The 15,496-nt window shown below is 37.9% G+C and overlaps 1 protein-coding gene and 1 long non-coding RNA gene across 2 annotated transcripts in view; both read left to right on the top strand.

The window, feature by feature from the left end:
• Positions 1 to 15,496, top strand: part of LOC306850650 (mitogen-activated protein kinase-binding protein 1-like) — a 64,273-nt gene that overhangs the window by 2,264 nt on the left and 46,513 nt on the right. The window contains exon 2 of the mRNA XM_079386396.1: positions 3,047 to 3,138. Within this exon, the coding sequence (XP_079242522.1) occupies positions 3,047 to 3,138 (92 nt within the window). The remainder of the gene's footprint in view (positions 1 to 3,046; positions 3,139 to 15,496) is intronic.
• On the top strand, positions 6,431 to 10,806 carry LOC306850651. The gene is made up of 3 exons (XR_013782425.1): positions 6,431 to 7,481; positions 8,929 to 9,493; positions 9,867 to 10,806. It is a non-coding gene; the product is annotated as an uncharacterized lncRNA (long non-coding RNA).

Genomic DNA, 15,496 nt, shown 5'->3' with positions numbered 1-15,496 from the left:
ATTTATGGTTACTGAATGGTTGCATATGCAATAATATTAAAAAGACTAATTTAATAGTACATTCATCAGGGAAGACACCCTCTGCAATTAAATTTCATGCATTAAACATGCAATTCATAAAAAATAATAAATGTCAGTGGTACTATCAGAGTGTGTGATGATCACTGCTCTAGAGACAATATCTTGTACATACTACCATTTAAGGGCTATGCAAAAGACTCTGTCAAGGTGCCTTTGTTTCATACAAAAGAGCAGATCTGTCTCTCTCTTTGCCTAAAGCATTTGGGGAATCTCTAGTGTATGGATCCAGACAAAGGGATCTGAGCTTTTTGTAAGACTATATATCAGTTCGGCTCTTAGACTGGGCTCTATTTTCCAAGGTTTACACACGGTATGAAAATCAAAGCCATTCCTCCAGGTGCTGTGCAGTTCATTGATTCCTGGCTCAAGGACTTTGCTGTTCTCCCAGGATCTGACATACAACGATTGCAAGAAAGCTTCTGGAAAAGTGCATGACACAGCCGTTGGTTCAGAAATTCCTATTAGAGATGGTGAACGAGAAATGGATGAAAAACAGCATGCATTTGAAAACGAGCTCTTTTTCCGTTGTTCCAGCACTCCGAAACACTAATAGACAGTGGATATATGGAGGTCCAACATCTTTGGAAAGATGATTAATCAAAGCAACAACCATAATTACAGTGTTTTTATATCGGCATGTTCAGCACAAATTGTGGTAATACACTGAGGCTACATTCAGCTTACGGTAGAATAATGAATGTACATACGTAGCATTTGAAGTCCAAATGCTGACTTCAGCTTATGGATTTCTTGAAACCTGCATTTTTGAGGGATAAAACCAGCATGGAAAGACAACTTGGGTCCTTATAAACCCATACAGTGAGGAAATGGTCTAAGATGGCAAATTTAGAGGAGACTACTTCCATAAACCAGGTGTTGTTCCTTTCATTTCTCCGTTGACCTGTACTTAAAGTGGCCATGATTGATGTGAGAGAGTGTCCTCATCCTGGAAATGGCCATGCTTGCTTTGAAGAAGTGGTCTGGCAGAGGTTTTAATGCATAGAATAAAGGTCTTAGGTCTTAGGTCTTAGTCAAATTTATTATCCCCGAAGGGCAATTTGTTTCACAGCCAGCAGAAAACAACGACAAACACCACAACACACAAACAAAACAAACAGAAACAAAAACAAAAACAAAAACAATGACTTCCAATAATAATATACATAAGATCATTTGTAATTTAGGAAACCAATGACAGCTGGCATAAAATAATTTTTAAATCTATTGGTCCTACATAGGTATCAGATGTTGAAGACAGGTGCAGATGTTCAGCTATCTGTTTTTATGCGGTGAAAACACAGTGCATGTGCATTCCTCGTTGTTTTGCTAGAATGATAGTATGACATTATTATGTCTTCATTTTATACATACACTGACCAAAATAATAAACAAAACACTTTTGTTTTTGCCCCCATTTTTCACGAGCTGAACTCAAAGATTTAAGAGTTTTTCTTTGTACACAAAAGGCCTATTTCTCTCAAATATTGTTCACAAATCTGTCTAAATCTGTGTTAGTGAGCACTTCTCCTTTGATAATCCATCCACCTCACAGGTGTGGCATATCAAGATACTGATTAGACAGCATGATTACTGCACAGGTGTGCCTTAGGCTGGCCACAATAAAAGGCCACTCTAAAATGAGCAGTTTTATGTAGTTGTTCTGTACTCTGGCCATTTAAAGTCTCTCAGGTTCTTTAAACAACGTCTTGCATAATAAACTAATTTTATAAGAGGTCTTCATCCAAGTGAATTTGTTGCACATCAGCACTTGTGCTGCTGTAATTTAACAGCTGATTTACTCATCTCATACTGTCTAAAAAGATGTCTATTTTTCAGTCATAATTTACATGCAGTTATAGACTTGTAATTGCTAATATAATAATAGAACACTTGCGTAATTTAAGTGAAATGAGTGAAATTAGTTTTTCCAGTTTTTTTCTTGTAATTGTAATTTTTGGTTCTCATAGGAAATGTAGATTGTATGTGATTTCTCGCTTTTTTTGTTTAGATGTCCAATTTAGTTATAAATTAGTCGTATTTATATATTTTAGACATGTTTAAATATTTTATATTATAATTTTTACATTTTCTTTATTTAAAAATATTTTATTAAAATTTAATATTTTCTCATTTATATGTAATTTATATTTGAGCAATTTTTAAAGATTATATACATAAATATATATATATATATATGCACACACACGCACACACACACACACACACATGCATACATACATACATGTATATATATAGAGAGAGTATATTTACTCACTATAAAAAACAATGGTGCTATATAGCACTAAAAGTGGTTCTTGGCTCGTAATCATAGGGGAACCACTTTTGGTGCTATATAGCACCATGTATTTAAAGGTGCTGTACAGCACCTTTGTCAAATGGTGCTATGTAGAACCATAAGAGGTGCCATATTGCACTGTATTTCTTCAACAAAAATGGTGCTAAACAGCACCAACGGTGGTTCTTTGGCTCGTAAAGGACCTTTAATGGAGATTAACAGGTTCTTTGTATGGCAGTGGTGCTATATAGCACCTCAATCACCCCAAAGAACCGCTGAAGAACCATACAGGAGCTTAACAGGTTCTGTATATGGTAGCGGTCAGCAGTGCTAAAGAACCACTGAAACACCAAGATGTGGTGCTATACAGCACCAAAATTGGTTCCCCTATGATTATGAGCCAAAGAACAATTTTTAGTGCTATATAGCACCATTTTGTATGTATATGTATATTGTGTGTATATGTATAAAAAATTATTTATTTATTTAAATTTATATATTGTTCATATTCAAAAATAATTTTGTATTCAGACAACATTCAAATAATGTTACAGATGTAAAAGCAGAACGTATATGATATTATTTCACTTCATGTGACATTAAACGCTGTTTGTAATTTTAATGATCTTGTAGTACCCATAAAAACCTTTTTTTAATGTAATTCTACAGGTGACGTTGGAGAAAGTCCTGGGAATCACTTCCGCTGGGAATCGTGCTTTGGGGTGTGACCCACATTCAGGACTTGTTGCCTACCCAGCCGGGTGAGTAACTCTGTTTCACACGATAAGACGTGTTTTTAGAAATTTTTTTTGACACATGCCTAAATAACCAGGTGAATGTAGTCAGTGGAATGATGATCTATGATGGTGAGTCAGATCTCATTTTGGAGGTATTCACATAAGGTGGTTATTTTTTGTAGCACATTGCTAAAGACAGAGTTTGTTGAGTCACATAGCCTTGTTCAGCATAAGCGATGCAGGAATTTCCTATTGGCAAAAGAGACCATAGAGAGGAAAAGAGGAGAGATAAGAGTCTGATAACAGATGAGTGATCTCAGAAGGAAATAAGGTGTGGTACAAACAGGAAGTGCAGAATCTGAAAGAGATTTTGTCTGTGTGCTACAGACACGGCCTATAAACTCCTGAGTGTTAGTCTAGCGTTTTGCATAGAAAATTCAGCTCGATTCTCTCGCCAAAGCAAGAATGCAGCTTAATTTAGATATTTTTGCCATTCAAATAGATTGAATTAGAGCAGTGGCCAAGAATAAAAATTACTTTGTCTATTTTATTTGTGGAGAAGTGCACCTGGTTTTGTGATTTATTGTAGAGCCCATCTGCATTATTCCACTCTTGTCATGTTTTTTTTTCAGACATGCACAATAGCAATAACACAGTTCTTTGAATTACTTTGGAGCACCATGGTAATGCCACTGTGTATGAATAAGGATTATCATACAGTTGTGTGGTATAATAAAAGGTGTCATTATACCATCACTGTACACATACAGAGTATTTTTTTAGGAGTCATCAAATGTCAACTTTTTTTTTCAGATTTATTCTTCAGACAAACTATTTATTTCCATTTTGATACATTAAATAGATTACAGTTTTATTCTACAAAGCTATATTAAGTGGGTCTCCAGAAATACTATCCATGTTAACAAAGGAGAAAAACCTTCCTCTACTCATCACATGGTGCTTGTAATCTGATTAACTAGTTAAGATTGAGTTCTCTGAACTAAATTCCTAACTCTCTGTTGCCATAACATGTCATCCTAATGAGGAGGAGAAGATTGGAAATTAAGTCTCAGTGTACTGTATATAACATGTACACAACCATTCAAAAGTTTGGTGTTTGTAAGATTTTTTATTTTATTTTAATACTTTCATTCAGCAAGGAAGCATTAAATTATTTAAAAGTGACAGCAAAAGCAATTAAAATGTTACTAAATATTTCTATTGCTGTTCTTTGAACTTTCTATTCATCATCAAAGAATCCTGGAAAAATGTATTTCCACAAAAATATTAAGCAGCTGTTTTCAATGTTGATAATAAGAAATGCTTCTTGAGCAGTAAGTTAGCATATTAGAATGATTTCTGAAGGATAATGTGACACTGAAGACTAAAAATCAGCTTTGCATTACAGGAATAAATTACAATTTAAAATATATTATAATAGAAAACAGTTGAATTTGTGTGGCGGTAATGATTGATTCACTAGCTGGAAGACCACAATCATTTTTTATTTTTTTTACATCATAGTGTTGTGAAATAATTTACTTCACTTTATAGAGTTTTAGTGGGTTCGAGGTGTATTAAGGTGATACTATGACCATATTTTGTCTCTTTTGCTTTGTTTTTAGCCATCATGAGTATCCATCACCACATTGAAAAACATGCTGATGAAAATGCATGTTTAAAAACATGTTTAAAAATGGCCTGGCTAGAACCGTAAAACAGTATTACATACTGAACAAACTGTACTTCTATCTGCGATCTATTGACTGCAGTATAGGAAAGTAGAAGTGTTCTTTTTATTTTTAAAGCTCACACGGCTCCCATAACAAACTCCACCCTATGCTAAGTCAGCAGTTTGATTGAGCCAAGCGAGCATTTGGTGCAGATGTCTTGGCTTGCTATAGGTAGGAAAATTAGCGCAGGCTTATGCAGCTGTCACAGATCCACTGACAGACCCCACATGTCTGTTCTTTACGAGGGCTCTGAAATGCATTTTTCTTGCTTGAATACTGTGCCGATGCTGTAAACAAATCTGAGGTTGACGTTTATGGTGCTGTAGTTCATGTACACATATATTTATATGCATGTACTGTAAATGGAAAGGAACCAAGTCTGCATTGTTGTAGTTATAGTCCTCCACAAAGCAGATGTTCCCCAGCAGTGTGTTGTCCTGCAGGTTTAACCGATTACGGCCTCGATTATCATCTGATCTTGGGACTAGTGGAAGGTCACAGTGCATTCAAAGCATCTGAGATTAAAACAAATCTTGGATTAATATTATTCGAATGAAATACGAATGTTATTTCAGGTCTAAAAGAGCAGTTAACTTCTTCAGGACTGTAGTGTATTAATTAAAGATGAGGCCTTCTTCGGGGAGTTGTCCTGTTTTCATGAATTGTACCTAAATGAGTACATTTGTGCAAGACTGGTTTAAGGACACCCTGGTTCCATCTGCATTTTCTCAATATGTGCCACCGCTTTTGTGGTGAACCCAGCAGGCACACAACGTCATATGACGTTAATATTAGGTTGGATTTAGGTCGCGACGTCAGGTGACCAAAATTCAATGTCAAGCCAACGTCTAATGACAACGTTGATTTGACGTCCAAGACCGACGTCAATTGACGTTGATATTTAGTTGTTTTCAGGTTGTGTTGGGAAGTAACCAAAATCCAACGTCGAGCCAACGTCTAAAGCCAACGTCATATTGACGTCAAATACTGATATACAGTCGTCGGGTATGGCAACCAAAACCCAACGTCGCCTAGACGTCATAATGGTAACGTCCACACAACGTCAGATTCTAACATCATTTGACGTTGTTTTTAGGTTGTGGCATTAACTAACCAAAATCCAACGTCGAGCCAACGTCTAAAGCCAACGTCATATTGACGTCAAATACTGATATACAGTGGTCAGGTATGGCAACCAAAACCCAACGTCGGCTAGACGTCATAATGGTAACGTCCACACAACGTCAGATTCTAACATCATTTGACGTTGTTTTTAGGTTGTGGCATTAACTAACCAAAATCCAACGTCGAGCCAACGTCTAAAGCCAACGTCATATTGACGTCAAATACTGATATACAGTGGTCAGGTATGGCAACCAAAACCCAACGTCGCCTAGACGTCATAATGGTAACGTCTACACAACGTCAGATTCTAACATCATTTGACGTTGTTTTTAGGTTGTGGCATTAACTAACCAAAATCCAACGTCGAGCCAACGTCTAAAGCCAACGTCATATTGACGTCAAATACTGATGTACAGTGGTCAGGTATGGCAACCAAAACCCAACGTCGGCTAGACGTCATAATGGTAACGTCCACACAACGTCAGATTCTAACATCATTTGACGTTGTTTTTAGGTTGTGGCATTAACTAACCAAAATCCAACGTCGAGCCAACGTCTAAAGCCAACGTCATATTGACGTCAAATACTGATATACAGTCGTCGGTTATGGCAACCAAAACCCAACGTCGCCTAGACGTCACAATGGTAACGTCCACACAACGTCAGATTCTAACATCATTTGACGTTGTTTTTAGGTTGTGGCATTAACTAACCAAAATCCAACGTCGAGCCAACGTCTAAAGCCAACGTCATATTGACGTCAAATACTGATATACAGTGGTCAGGTATGGCAACCAAAACCCAACGTCGCCTAGACGTCATAATGGTAACGTCCACACAACGTCAGATTCTAACATCATTTGACGTTGTTTTTAGGTTGTGGCATTAACTAACCAAAATCCAACGTCGAGCCAACGTCTAAAGCCAACGTCATATTGACGTCAAATACTGATATACAGTCGTCGGTTATGGCAACCAAAACCCAACGTCGCCTAGACGTCACAATGGTAACGTCCACACAACGTCAGATTCTAACATCATTTGACGTTGTTTTTAGGTTGTGGCATTAACTAACCAAAATCCAACGTCGAGCCAACGTCTAAAGCCAACGTCATATTGACGTCAAATACTGATATACAGTGGTCAGGTATGGCAACCAAAACCCAACGTCGCCTAGACGTCATAATGGTAACGTCCACACAACGTCAGATTCTAACATCATTTGACGTTGTTTTTAGGTTGTGGCATTAACTAACCAAAATCCAACGTCGAGCCAACGTCTAAAGCCAACGTCATATTGACGTCAAATACTGATATACAGTGGTCAGGTATGGCAACCAAAACCCAACGTCGGCTAGACGTCATAATGGTAACGTCTACACAACGTCAGATTCTAACATCATTTGACGTTGTTTTTAGGTTGTGGCATTAACTAACCAAAATCCAACGTCGAGCCAACGTCTAAAGCCAACGTCATATTGACGTCAAATACTGATGTACAGTGGTCAGGTATGGCAACCAAAACCCAACGTCGGCTAGACGTCATAATGGTAACGTCCACACAACGTCAGATTCTAACATCATTTGACGTTGTTTTTAGGTTGTGGCATTAACTAACCAAAATCCAACGTCGAGCCAACGTCTAAAGCCAACGTCATATTGACGTCAAATACTGATATACAGTCGTCGGTTATGGCAACCAAAACCCAACGTCGCCTAGACGTCACAATGGTAACGTCCACACAACGTCAGATTCTAACATCATTTGACGTTGTTTTTAGGTTGTGGCATTAACTAACCAAAATCCAACGTCGAGCCAACGTCTAAAGCCAACGTCATATTGACGTCAAATACTGATATACAGTGGTCAGGTATGGCAACCAAAACCCAACGTCGCCTAGACGTCATAATGGTAACGTCCACACAACGTCAGATTCTAACATCATTTGACGTTGTTTTTAGGTTGTGGCATTAACTAACCAAAATCCAACGTCGAGCCAACGTCTAAAGCCAACGTCATATTGACGTCAAATACTGATATACAGTGGTCAGGTATGGCAACCAAAACCCAACGTCGGCTAGACGTCATAATGGTAACGTCCACACAACGTCAGATTCTAACATCATTTGACGTTGTTTTTAGGTTGTGGCATTAACTAACCAAAATCCAACGTCGAGCCAACGTCTAAAGCCAACGTCATATTGACGTCAAATACTGATATACAGTCGTCGGTTATGGCAACCAAAACCCAACGTCGCCTAGACGTCACAATGGTAACGTCCACACAACGTCAGATTCTAACATCATTTGACGTTGTTTTTAGGTTGTGGCATTAACTAACCAAAATCCAACGTCGAGCCAACGTCTTCAGCCAACGTCATATTGACGTCAAATACTGATATACAGTGGTCAGGTATGGCAACCAAAACCCAACGTCGGCTAGACGTCATAATGTAACGTCCACACAACGTCAGATTCTAACATCATTTGACGTTGTTTTTAGGTCGTGGCATTAACTAACCAAAATCCAACGTCGAGCCAACGTCTTGAGCCAACGTCATATTGACGTCAAATACTGATATACAGTCGTCAGGTATGGCAACCAAAACCCAACGTCGGCTAGACGTCATAATGGTAACGTCCACACAACGTCAGATTCTAACATCATTTGACGTTGTTTTTAGGTTGTGGCATTAACTAACCAAAATCCAACGTCGAGCCAACGTCTTAAGCCAACGTCATATTGACGTCAAATACTGATATACAGTCGTCAGGTATGGCAACCAAAACCCAACGTCGGCTAGACGTCATAATGGTAACGTCCACACAACGTCAGATTCTAACATCATTTGACGTTGTTTTTAGGTTGTGGCATTAACTAACCAAAATCCAACGTCGAGCCAACGTCTAAAGCCAACGTCATATTGACGTCAAATACTGATATACAGTGGTCAGGTATGGCAACCAAAACCCAACGTCGGCTAGACGTCATAATGGTAACGTCCACACAACGTCAGATTCTAACATCATTTGACGTTGTTTTTAGGTTGTGGCATTAACTAACCAAAATCCAACGTCGAGCCAACGTCTAAAGCCAACGTCATATTGACGTCAAATACTGATATACATTCGTTGGGTATGGCATCCAAAACTCAACGTCGCCTAGACGTCATAATGGTAACGTCCAGACAACGTCAGATTATAAAATCATTTGACGTTGATCTTCAGTTGTTTTTAGGTTGTGGCATTAACTAACCAAAATCCAACGTCGAGCCAACGTCTTAAGCCAACGTCATATTGACGTCAAATACTGATATACAGTCGTCAGGTATGGCATCCAAAACTCAACGTCGCCTAGACGTCATAATGGTAACGTCCACACAACGTCAGATTCTAACATCATTTGATGTTGATCTTCAGTTGTTTTTAGGTTGTGGCATTAACTAACCAAAATCCAACGTCGAGCCAACGTCTCAAGCCAACGTCATACGGACGTCAAATACTGATATACAGTCATCAGGTATGGCAACCAAAACCCAACGTCACCTAGACGTCATAATGGTAACGTCCACACAACGTCAGATTCTAACATCATTTGACGTTGTTTTTAGGTTGTGGCATTAACTAACCAAAATCCAACGTCGAGCCAACTTCTTAAGCCAACGTCATATTGACGTCAAATACTGATATAGAGTCGTCAGGTATGGCAACCAAAACCCAACGTCGCCTAGACGTCATAATGGTAACGTCCACACAACGTCAAATTATAACATAATTTGACGTTGATCTATAGTTAGTATTAGGTTGTGGCAAAAAATAACCAAAATCCAACGTCAAGCCAACATCTTAAGCCAGGTTCATATTGATGTCAAATACTCATATACAGTCGTCAGGTATGGCAACCAAAACCCAACGTCTCCTAGACATCATATTGGTAATGCTCACTCAGTGTCAAACTCTAACATCATTAGATGTTGACTTCACAATCACGTCATACAGCCATCGAAAAATATTGGTATGTTATCTGATCAGAGTATACATTTGTTATTTGTGTGAGAGAAACCCTATATCTACTGAGAAATTTGAAATGAGAAAAAAACAAGAGCATAGAGAAAAGGGTCTGAGAGGACTGGAATGCATACATTCCATGCAATTTGTAGAAAACATACATTCAAATATGGAAAATGTAGAATCCTCAATTTGTCAAATGTGCATGTCTGCGTTATGGAAACACCTTGCTGTGAGGTGACTGCATAACCACGGAGTCATTTGCTGTTGCAAGCAATACAGTGATGAAATGAATAAGAGTACATTCATTATCATAGGCCTCAATTATTGTTGAATTAGTCGCACATCAACATTTCGTTTACATTTTCCCATACCACGAATGCTGTAACAGCATTGCCACTGCAGTCAACAGTGTAATCTGTAGACAAATGTTGCAATTATGACAGTGTTTTTAGTAAGTGTTACTGTGGACAAAGGAATAAACCTAAACCAACAGGTGGTGTAACACTTACAGCAAAGGGTCAGATATAGAAAATGCCACAGTTGTAGGCACAGCTGCATTTAGGCATAAGAGTGGTTATACAGTTGAGGCAAGGGATTTGTTAAAGTTCAAAAGGGTCATCATTGGTCATGTGAATGAAACTGTAATTTACAAGTATAGCCAGACGTGTACACACCTTCTCTGTACTCCTAAACCTAACCCTATTTTAACTATAAATTCATATGGAAATTATAGGTGAATAGTGAATGGCACAGATGTGCCTGCCCCTGGTTGTGAGCATAAGTGAAAACACAATTTTACCAATTACTTACATGTAACAGCCTAAAAAAAAAAAAATCAATACATATTTGCTATCTTTTGTTTAAAACATTTTTTTCTACAGTTACACAGTTGTTTGACGTCTCTCTATGTTGCTTTGTTCGTGATTGGTTAATCTGAATGTCATCCAGGAATCTGACCAATGACAGCAGGGCACGCCTCCTCCCGCTCAGATTTGAAAGTTCACCTCAGTCGTTACTGCAGCTCTGTTTATCTGCAGTCCTGCTCCGTTCAGTGCTCTAGGAATGGCTTTCACATGATTGTCTCATATCTGACAGATGAGTTATTATTTTGACCGATTTTGAGTTATGCGGTGTCGATTGAGAACACAGACACAATGGCTATGGACACATAATGGAAACACAGAAGGTAAGTACCTCTTATAATTGTTTTTTTGTTACTGTTAAAGTGATATGATAATCGCGATGACATAATCTGTTTCTGTGTTTTGTTATTATGTTTTAATACTGTCCAGATAAGGCTGTGTGACGATGTCTTGGGAATGATTAAAAGTGACTCGTTGTTGTTGTTTTTATATCGCGAAATGTAAATATATCCGCGTAGCGTTAGTACTACAAGTTCTGGAGGTTTATGTAATAGATACATATACATGAATGACAGAATAAATAGCGGGAGCTGGACCTTAATATGAGTTAAGTACTGAAGGCCGCCTTTTGCTGATCTTATTTTTAATAACAGAATGAAATAGTAAAAATAACAATATTGTTATTTTATTGTCAAATAAAATGTCTCACTCTGGAACATGAACAACTGACATGTGTTCAACAGAGAGATCATGAAACCACCTTAAGAATACTATGCAAACCATGCTTTCTGATCCAACTTACTGCTAAGTGTTTGTATAAAGCTGGTGAGTAACGTTAGCCAAACTTTTTGTAAGCCTGTCTGTCTCTGTCAGTAAGTCAACAATTACTATTGTTTTATTAAACCTGTTAAATATTCGTGTGTGTGTGTGTGTGTGTGTGTGTGTTTCCCCTCTCATGGTCCAGAGGTTTTGGGATTGAAAATCTTCTGCCATATGATCTTCTGTAAAAGTGAGTATTCATAATACTTTAATGATCATGTGCCGTTATATGTGAACATGGGCAAAGCAGGCAAACTCTGCACCAAGGCACCACTCTGATTCAAACTTAATTCTTGAGTTTAGCTCACTCAAAATCAAAACTCCCTCATCATTTTCTAACCCTCATGTCTTTTTTAATCTTCTTTTGTGTTCCACAGAAAAAAAAAGTCAGTTATGCAGGTTGGAAAAGACATAAGTGAGTAAATGATGACATCATATTCACCTTATTCTTCACATAAAAATGGCCCATTTATAGATTTTATGGGTCTTGCTTCCAGATATTTTTACTTTTTTAGCTATACAGAACTGCTCGTTTTGCTGCTTGATATTGCAAATTGGTTTGTCATACCATATTATTTTAGTGTATTATCTTAATTATGAACACACTGGTTTGTAATACAAACAGTTTTACTATTTACTGCATGTTGTTATTGTTATTTAAGGCTAATGAACTTGAAGTCTCGCCCAGGCTTACTTCTGCGTTTAGGAATAAGGTGGATGAAGTATGAAGATACTTGAGTAATTTAATGATCTCCTCAAGTACATTTGTTAGACATCACCGACGTGTGATAGAAAAGCAGTGTAAACAGATTAATAATTTTATTAGTTATAAATATACAGGTATTAGCATTTTAGCAATTGATAAAAATATTATATTTATTTTTTTTAGTGTACTAATTGCCATTTTTTACATCTGGGAAAAGTTATTTGTTGTGAATACTCATTTCTTTATTTGTATTTCCTGTAGCTCAAATAGTAGAGCATGGCGCTAGCAACGCCAAGATCATGGGTTCGATTCCCAGGGAAAGCAAGAGCTGATAAAAATGTAGAAACTGTAACTTGAATGCAATGTAAGCCGCTTTGGATAAAAGCGTCTGCTAAATGTAAATGTGTTTATAATTACAAGTAGGTTTAACTTGTAACTTGCTCAAGGGTACCTCAAGCCCTGTTTACACTAGTGGGTTTCCTGCCAGGACTGAGACTCGAACCCATGACCTTCAGACTACAAGTCTGCCTCTCTAACCATTAGGTCACAGCTAAATAATTAAATTAGTCAGAATATCTCATAATGTCAAATGTTGTTTAAAGAAAAGGTACACAAATGGAATCCTCCTTTTTAAGGACTTTTCAATAAATCTGTTGTCTTTTTTTTTTTGCATTTATTTAACCCCCAGATGCAGCAAGGATCCAGCTGATTACTTCAGATTTGGAGGACTGCTCTTTATCTACTGTGTCTGTCACTTCTGGTGCAGAATCATGGACCTTTATTTGTATGTTTTGATTTTACTTTTTATTACACTTGTGTAGCTAGTATTCAGGATTAAAATACAATGTAATTTTTTTCCACATATATTATCAGAGCTATATTGGAGCCCAAAAGGGTCAATAGAATATTGATAAAAACACTATAAACCTGATTGGGATAATACAAGCTAAAGTACAGTTCCCTGCACAATCTTTTTAAAATAAAAAAATTATGATACCCTAATTTTTTCAATTGCTTCTCAAGAATTCCTCTTCAGGAAATTTGTTTACACAAATTTACATCTGAATAATGAAACAGTTTTAAAGAGATACTCCACCCCAAAATGAAAATTTTGTCATTAATCAATTACCACCATGTCGTTCCAAACCCATAAAAGCTTTGTTCGTCTTCTGAATACAATTTAAGATATTTTGGATGAAACAGCGCATCCCTGTGTCAAGGCTGATACAGAAGAGTGTATGTGTTTTGCGTCCAGGGCATAATCTCCAAAATGGCGCTGTGCTGATGCAGAGGAGACGTTACGGTGCCTAATTGTTGAATAAAGTCATTATTTTTGTTGTATTTCTATATAAAAAGTATTCTCATCGCTTCATAACATTACATAACATATTCTGACAATGTGTTTCATACTTTTCTGGACCTTGACAGTGTAATTTACTTGGCAGTCAATGGGACAGACACAAGCCTCCCGGGTTTCATCCAAAATATCTTAAATTGTGTTCCGAAGATGAATGAAGCTTTTACAGGCTTGGAACAACATGGGGGTAAGTGATTAATGACAATTTTCATTTTGGGGTGGAGTATCCCTTTAAGCCTGGAATACACTACACGACTTTTAAAAATCTGAACAGCTTTTTAAATCACCAGGCATCATACACTTACCGATTTTGTAAATAATGACAAAGGAAAGCTGGGCATCATATATAATTAGGCCTGGAATACACTACACGTTTTTTGTCCTGATTTTCCGCCAATTTACAGTCTGGAGAAGTTGACACTAGTTGCCGAAAGTCAGAGCCAGTCTGTAGATTTGATAGTCACAGACTCCGGTTTTTTAGCTTCAGACTCAGATTCTATCCAGTTGGAGGATATCAAAAATGTTTGATATTTTCAGCCGATTTTAGAACGTATATTGTTTCCATTTGTCACGCGTCTCCAAGGCTCATGTTTCTGAGTGAGTTTGTTGTGCTCGGAACAACTTTAAAGTCTGGTAGTGTATGATCCTCGGTCATGTTGTGTATGATGCCCAGTTTTCCTTTGTCACGATTTACAAAGTCAGTATATAGCCAGGTCCATAAATATTGGGACATCAACACAATTCTAACATTTTTGGCTCTATACGCCACCACAATGGATTTCAAATGAAACGAACAAGATGTGCTTTAACTGCAGACTGTCAGCTTTAATTTGAGGGTATTTACATCCAAATCAGGTGAACGGTGTAGGAATTACAACAGTTTGTATATGTGCCTCCCACTTGTTAAGGGACCAAAAGTAATGGGACAGAATAATAATCAAATCAAACTTTCACTTTTTAATACTTGGTTGCAAATCCTTTGCAGTCAATTACAGCCTGAAGTCTGGAATGCATAGACATCACCAGACGCTGGGTTTCATCCCTGGTGATGCTCTGCCAGGCCTCTACTGCAACCGTCTTCAGTTCCTGCTTGTTCTTGGGGCATTTTCCCTTCAGTTTGGTCTTCAGCAAGTGAAATGGATGCTCAATCGGATTCAGGTCAGGTGATTGACTTGGCCATTGCATAACAGTCCACTTCTTTCCCTTCAAAAACTCTTTGGTTGCTTTTGCAGTATGCTTTGGGTCATTGTCCATCTGCACTGTGAAGCGCCGTCCAGTGAGTTCTGAAGCATTTGGCTGAATATGAGCAGATAATATTGCCCGAAACACTTCAGAATTCATCCTGCTGCTTTTGTCAGCAGTCACATCATCAATAAATACAAGAGAACCAGTTCCACTGGCAGCCATACATGCCAACGCATGACACTACCACCACCATGCTTCACTGATGAGGTGGTATGCTTAGGATCATGAACAGTTCCTTTCCTTCTCCATACTCTTCTCTTCCCATCACTCTGGTACAAGTTGATCTTGGTCTCATCTGTCCATAGGATGTTGTTCCAGAACTGTGAAGGCTTTTTTCGATGCCGTTTGGCAAACTCTAATCTGGCCTTCCTGTTTTTGAGGCTCACCAATGGTTTACATCTTGTGGTGAACCCTCTGTATTCACTCTGGTGAAGTCTTCTCTTGATTGTTGACTTTGACACACATACACCTACCTCCTGGAGAGTGTTCTTGATCTGGCCAACTGTTGTGAAGGGTGTTTTC

The sequence above is a fragment of the Barbus barbus genome (genome assembly GCF_936440315.1).
Source record: "Barbus barbus genome assembly, chromosome: 30".
Lineage (NCBI taxonomy): Eukaryota > Metazoa > Chordata > Actinopteri > Cypriniformes > Cyprinidae > Barbus > Barbus barbus.
Note: the sequence above shows the minus strand (reverse complement) of the source record. Positions and strands in the feature narration are given on the sequence as shown.